The 7,040-nt window shown below is 52.6% G+C and overlaps 1 protein-coding gene across 2 annotated transcripts in view; it reads right to left on the bottom strand.

Annotated features, from left to right (window-relative positions):
* Positions 1 to 656: 656 nt before the first annotated feature.
* Positions 657 to 7,040, bottom strand: part of SIDT1 (SID1 transmembrane family member 1) — a 47,832-nt gene continuing 41,448 nt past the window's right edge. For both annotated transcript variants that reach the window (XM_050896518.1, XM_050896527.1), the window contains 6 exons: positions 6,178 to 6,254; positions 4,976 to 5,022; positions 4,053 to 4,158; positions 3,630 to 3,740; positions 2,765 to 2,878; positions 657 to 2,014 (listed from right to left, as the gene is read on the bottom strand). In XM_050896518.1, the coding sequence (XP_050752475.1) occupies positions 1,952 to 2,014; positions 2,765 to 2,878; positions 3,630 to 3,740; positions 4,053 to 4,158; positions 4,976 to 5,022; positions 6,178 to 6,254 (518 nt within the window). In that variant the 3' untranslated portion in view covers positions 657 to 1,951. The remainder of the gene's footprint in view (positions 2,015 to 2,764; positions 2,879 to 3,629; positions 3,741 to 4,052; positions 4,159 to 4,975; positions 5,023 to 6,177; positions 6,255 to 7,040) is intronic.

The raw sequence follows: 7,040 nt of genomic DNA, 5'->3' as shown, positions 1-7,040 counted from the left end.
TTAAGGAAGAGAAGTTCATGCTTCGCCACAAGCCTGAGAAACCTACCCCTATTTCAAACATGAAACATTCACAATGCCATCTGCATAGCAAACCTGCAAGTCAAGCCCAAAGCACTGTAATACAACGCAGCACACAGGGACCACCACCACCTTCTGCATGTTCTGGCATGCCCTGCCTGAAACGCAGCTACATCTCCGGAGCAGTGCAGCTCTGCTCGGGAAGATAACAGCGGGCAGCCTCTTGTGTCATTCCTCCTCTAGCCCTCTCTTCACTCTGCCAAAGGGCCTACAGTGACAACCAAGAGTGTCTGTTCTTTACTCTATTTAGCCTCACAAAGGCAATTTGGTTAAGAGAGCAAGCAGGTCATCTGCACCTATGCTCAGGGAACTGTTTGTGAGGGTCCTAAGGATGACAGCAGCTGCATGACACTGCTGGGAACCCCTCTGCCCCAAGTGCTTTGCTGCTGCTGAGAGCTGGAGCAAGAAGAATTCAGATCAACCTGCAGAGCAGGGAACCAGGAACATTCATTTTATTGACCATCTTGACAAACTCCAACTTAGAAAAAAATAAAAACTAGCTCGTGCAAAACCTTTCTAGAAGATACAGACTTCTTGGAGTAGAAAATTACCGTAGTCTTCTGCTTTGGTAAGCACAAGTGGAATGGAGCCTTTGCATCTCTGGGTACATGCACATACACCAAAGGAAAAATGCTCAGACAAGGACAAGAATAAGGACAGCAGGCCTCAAAGAATACTTTTTAATTCAAAATTAGCAAAACAGGTCACATTTTAGATGCAAGGCCTGAAATAATTCACACCTTATTCTTGTTTTTTAAATAACTAAGAATTCAGGAAGAATGCAGAAGCCATTTAAAAACTTATTTCAGATGCAGAAAAAGTTGGAGAGGAAAAAAAAGTTTGGTCCAGATCTTTAGCTAAAGAGCTCTAACCCCAACTGCCCCAAAACCTCCTCCACACTCCCAGCCCGTAAGGGAACCTGCTTTGCCAAGTTTGCCCACAGCAAGCTTGTGGGAGGAGAAAGTTTGAGGCTGCTGGAGAGCCTCCACGTTCCACCTTGCCCCTTTAGCAAGGCCACGCAGCAGGAGCCAAGGAGCTGCCCAGCGTGCAAGGCTGCAGCTTCACCACGCCATCTCTCTTAGGGTGACTTGAGGACAGCACTTCTGGTGCTGTGAAGGAGACCATCACACTGACAAGTGCCTGCGTAGGAGCCACCAGAGAGAAGTGAGGCTGTTCAATATGAGTAAGTGAGAGAGGCTGCAAGAGCAAGGCAGGACATTCTGCCTCTGGCAGAGCACTCATGAGCAGCTCTAGTCCACCATCTCCCTCCAACACCGCAGTCTCTTGTTACCATGGCTCCCCACCAGCTACAGGAGGAGCCTCTCCAACAAAAAAAAGAAAACAGCCCCCCACTGCCACCTCAGTTTGGAGTCCTTTGCTCCCTTGGTGGCTGCAGGACAGGAACCAAATGCTCTCCCCGTGCTGCCGAATGGACTCTCTGAGGGCAGCAGCCTGCAGGGTACAGGCGCCAGCTGCCAATGCACTGCACTTGTCAAGCCTGCTCACTGGAGAGGAAGCGGAGCACATCAGCAGGGAGGAAGGGAAGCAAAGGTCTCAAACACACCTCCTGTTTCCTCCCTCTTCACTGGCTGCAGCACTCGCTGCACCTACAAGCCAGAGGGCTGTGCACTGGCCTCAGCCGCTGGGTCATGCCTGCCCCAGAGGATGCAGTGGGAAAGGAGCAAACGTCGTCTTCCCTTCTGGTCCCACCTCAGTTACCGCAGCACCCCTTCGTGCTTGCTGTGGGATCCGGCTCCCCTGCTCCCACGGGGTTGTCAGCCACAGAAGCAGGCTCATTCCCCACAGACGCCAGTGGCCCGGTGCCTTTGGCTGAGGGGTTGGGGATGCCCCTGCGCCCCCGTCCCCTGGGGACTCAGAACACTGGGATCTTGTCCCTGCGCACCACGTCCAGGTCATCATCCAGGGTCAGCAGGACCTGAGGAGGAAAGCATGAGGCAGCTTGAGGTCTCGCTGGCCAGCCCAAGGCTGGGGAGAATGGCTCCTGATGGCATCTCATCACATGGGGGCTCCACCTGGGCCACGTCTCCAGCACGTACAGGAGTCACGACAGCAACCCATGTAGATGTGCCAGATTAACTTTGTTTCTGTAATGCTCCCAGCAAATCACTCTGGCAGCACAGCTGACAGGTAGCTCTGCCTACAGTGCTGCAAGGACCTGAGCAGGTAATCCTGCCCCAACCATGATGGAGACACTGCTTGTACACTGGTCCCTCATCACTAGCCTCTGAAGAGCCATCTAGGAGGCAGCAGAGTGGGAATTGCTGGACCGCAGCTCAGGCATTTGCAAGTGGCCAGGCAGCTCCTTCGCAAAGTTTGCGCCTTGCACGGCTAGGGTTAAGCTCTCCGTCTGCACTTCCCAAAACACTATGCTGTGACCCCATTGCAGGGGATGCCTCCACCTTTGCCACCACACAGGCCATCAGGCCTGAAAAGAGGTACCAAGTAGAGGAGCACAGGAGTCAACTATGGAAGTGACTAAGCTCCATACCAGTGACCCTACTGCCTTCCCGCTGTGAAGGATGTCTGGAGGCAGAGCCAAGCAGAGGAATTGGAGCACTTCTGTGGGGTCCTGGGGCAGCCACAGCTCCATGCGGATAGAGAGGGACAAGGAGGAAGAGGAGAGGGTGAGGCCATACAGCAGAGTGGGAGGCTCAGCAGGACTCACCAGAAAGGAGAAGAACAAGGCAGCTGCGGAGAGGAAGTGCCAGACATCATGGTCATCGAAGAAGCCCAGCAGGATGCACGGCCGGTTCTTTTCCCGGGACTCTGCTGGAGTTTCCTAAGGGAGTGGGCAGGGGGTCAGGACCTGTTATCCACTCACACAGGGCCCTGGCTGGCCACGTTGGACCCTCTGGAGATCACCCTGTCTTGACCCTCCATGCGGGAGCCAGGAAAAAGCACTGTGCTAGCTGGACACGTGGTGAGAGCAGGGCAGGAACACAATGTCATACTTAGACCTGGAGATGGATCTGGGTCCACAGCCCACAGCTAGGGGAACTCTCTGGTCTCCACACCTGAGGTCCTGCATCGCACAAGCTGCACAGCCTCCACCAGACCACCCTACAGCAAGCCACTCACTTCCATGGAGATGGACATGGTATCTTGTTAGAAGGCATCCAGTCAGGATTTAAGAGCCTCCCAGGCCATGGAGAGCCCCCACAACCCCAGACAGGTTATTTCCCATTGGCCATCTGCTCCAGGGAGAAGTCTTCCATCCAGCATTGGTCAGGATTTGCCCAGTTTTGCCTTCAGATCCCCAGCTCCTCTTCTGTCCCCTAGTGAGGGCCAGTCACCTCTGGATCACTGGGGTCATAAATAGTCTCTCCACAGCTGCACACATACAGTCATTTTTGGCTCAGCACAGCTTCCCATGCTCCCTTCCCAGTCTGCTGAAGGAGTTAAACCCTTTCAGCTCTCCATGAGCAGCCCAAGCCTCTTCCCTAGAGTATTCTTCATGTAAAACGAACAACAGGAAGGAAAGATGATGAGAGACAGAGGTGGACAGAAGGACAGTGAAAGGGGAACTTTACCTCCCAGCTGCTGAGGGTCTGGAAGAAGAAGTAGAGGGCGGCTGCCCACACCACTGCTGTGGCCACGATGCAGAACAGGGGGATGGGCAGGAGCTTCTCAGAGCTGCGGAGCTGCAGACAGGGACAGAGCCTCACAACACGCCCTGAGTTCTTCCCAGGGGCTGGAGCCACGCATAGGGCTGACATGCCAGCCTGGACCATCTGCATCTGTGAAGGGCTGCCCACCCCAGGGAGACACAGCCCAGCCACCCCTGAGATGGCTACACAGCATCCCTCCCCAACACGAACACCTTGTCCCACCCTGAGCCCCACAAAGGCCTCTCCACAGAACCATAGGAACCCAAACTGCAGCCAGAAAAGAGGCCCATCCCTTCCCCTTTGGAGAAAGGCACCGCAGGGACAGCTACAGCTGCCTCCCTTTACCTTCGTGATGATGTAGAAAGCCAGATACAGCAACAGGTTACAGATAAAGATTCCCAGTATGTAGGAGGCGAAGTCTCTGGGCCGATATACCAGCCCAAAGATAGCACTGAGAGAGAGGAAAGAAGGGACATTAGACAGCCTCTTTCACTGGTGACAGAGTACATCCCCAAACTGACAGCCACTTGCTGCCATCCCCCCCAGACCACAGAACACAGCAACACTGCCACAGCCTCCTAATTCCCTGGAGGAAATGCACAGTTCACCTCTGCTCCCTGCTGAGCAAACTCAGCCATGGTCAGCCACTGAGAGCCACCGGAGACCCCAGAGAGGACAGGCAAGGGCCCTGGGTTGCTTCCAACCCATGGCCAAACATATCTCACTCGGAAGGAGCTGGCCCCAGACCTGTACATTTAGCAAAAGGCATGTACCCGAGAAGCAGCTTTAGAGAAAAGCAAGAGCTTGGGGCAATGATTTTAGGTCTCATCCAAGAGCTGATCCCTCCCCCATCCATGCAGTTACTGCTGAGCCAGGCTCTGTGACTAACGAGCGTCTGTCAAGTCTCCTGCACCTTGGCTGTGCCAGAGACCTCCCAGCTACATGGGAAGCACGTGTACAGCACAATGCAGCACCACAGTACCAGGCCAGCCCTACACAAGCTCGCTCAGATGCGAGCCATGAGACAGCACTAGCTGAAATGCTTAGGGATGCCTCATGTAACTCTGTAGTGCTGCACTGCGTCCTATGGATCTGCCTACCGTTCAGCACTCATCAGATCCAGCGCCTTGCCAAAACGTGTCAGAGAGGCCCCAGCACAGGACTATCGCACAGACACCGCTGCATTTCCCCATCGCTTCAGGCCATCTGTGTGTCAATACTGAATCCTGCTGCCCACATGCACAAGACGCCCACACCCCACTACTCACAAGGACCAGTTGACCAGGTTTCCAACAATGAGCAGCACCATCCTGTCCTGAAGAGAAGACACTGATGATGATATGAAAGCAGAAGGAAATGCAAGAGGAGGCCTCTGCCTCAAAAATTCAGGGTATCATTATGTGAGGATTTGGAGTCTGGTTCCTGCAAAAACACATGCACCTGGCTCTGAAGTTTGCTCTGCGGGAGCTTTTGCCAGATGGAAACTGCTCTGGCCCTCACAAATTTGAGGAAAGTGTTGCAAGAAGGAGACTAAACGTCTAAAAAAGGACAAGCCCAGCACTTAAGGATCAGCCTCAGGAGGTTCTGGAAATCCTTTGACTGTTTCCTTTGTTTTTCTACTTAGATTCCTTCCCTCCCACCATTTTACAGAAAAATTATTGCACAGAGCAAGGACGTGCTTGAAAAAGGCAGCAGGGGAAGCTTTGGATAGCATCCCACGAATATCCACAGAGCCTTTTTTCACCCATCTCACCATTAGCTAGGGAAGCACTGTAACTACAGCAGGCAGAAGGGTTACATCTGTGGAGCATGTGCATTTATGCTTACAGTTGCTTTCATGATGTAGCTACTTCAGGCTGGCCAGGCTTACTTTATGCCTGAGTGCACCGAGTTTGAGTAAGTGTCAGACCAAGGTTTTGGAAGCAGAGATGGGAGAATAAATTTAAAAAAAAAAAAAAAAGGATGCTCATGGATAAAAACTTCATTTGGCTTCAAGCCGTAATTAGCACTCTGTGCCAAGAAGAACATAATCAGTGGGACACAAGGTAACAGCTACTGTTTCTTACTTTTTTGCTGTCTGCCCTGAGGTGCTGTAGAAATAGCAATAGCTGTTGCTTAAGCCACAGAGCCAAAATAGTCACTGCCTTCCCCAGAGAAGCTGCGCTGCACGGAGCCTCATACCGATTCCTTTGAACAGATGCACCCAGAGAGCAAGAGCAAAGGCAAATCCTATCATGCCTGTATCACCTTTGCTCTGATGTTTTATTCACCAAGCCTGAGATCAGGGGAGGCCTGGAGGTGGGAGGTAAACCACTCCAGCAGAGATCTACACTTACCCAAACATTTTGGGGGAGGGCGAAGAACGGAAGCAGGGAGATCACTTTTTCAAATAGCCACACCTCTTTGCTCTGCACATTGCCTAGAAAGTGAGCAATTGCTGAGAGAGGTGCCAAGATGAGAAATCACCTACCATGTACATTGGTCGACTGCACTGCTGGATACAGTCCGTGTACAGCACCATCGCTGCCCGTCGAAATATCCCCAAGTCTGTCAAAGAAGAGGATAAAAAGCTAGAACAGCCAGCAGAGTAAGCTCCAAAACACCTACGGGGAAAGACGTGGACACCCACCAGCTGACAACAGAGGACTCAGCCTGTGGATGGTCAGGGTGTCAACAGATTCATTTCTTGCCCTTTGGGAGCAGTCTGTGCTGAGCAGAAGGGCAGCCACCACAGGATGTGGATGGCATTTGGCCAGAACAACAGGTTAAAAAAAAATAAATTCAAAAATCCCCTCGACACTAGCACTGCCCAGAAGTCAAATAGGCCCCGTCTGTATGCAAAAACAGGCTGACTTTGCAACCGCATCTCTGGAAGAGAGATGTGTGTGCAGGAAGGGGGAAAAGCACCTTCCGTGGAACAAGCTGCCAGAGCAGGGAAGCAGCAGAAACAGATCCCACAGCCCTTGGAGGGTCCTAGAGGGGCAGAGCGCACTCAAGACACTCCTGCTCTCAAAATCATTGCAGAAGCTTCACTGGAGAGCCATCAGTGGCAGTGGGGATGGATGGACATGCATGCACACACATGCCCCTCTTCAGCAACAAATATGGAGCTTAAAAAGGCTCCTGCACCAAGATCAGAGCTCTCCTGTGCTTTATCACCCCCTTCCTGCCAAGGAACGGGACTGGCAGTGCTGCTGGCAAACTGACTTCACTTCTGAAGAGCCGACCCCAGGTGGCACGCAAGCTTGCTTCCCCACACACATCCATGCGTCCCTGGCTGCTATGCCGCTGCTCAACCAGTTCAACAGAGAAAAATGAGAGCTGCTGACAGTT

The sequence above is a fragment of the Gymnogyps californianus genome, chromosome 1 (genome assembly GCF_018139145.2).
Source record: "Gymnogyps californianus isolate 813 chromosome 1, ASM1813914v2, whole genome shotgun sequence".
NCBI classification, from domain to species: Eukaryota; Metazoa; Chordata; class Aves; order Accipitriformes; family Cathartidae; genus Gymnogyps; species Gymnogyps californianus.
The sequence above is the reverse complement of the archived record's forward strand: the minus strand, read 5'-3'. Positions and strand labels throughout refer to the sequence as shown.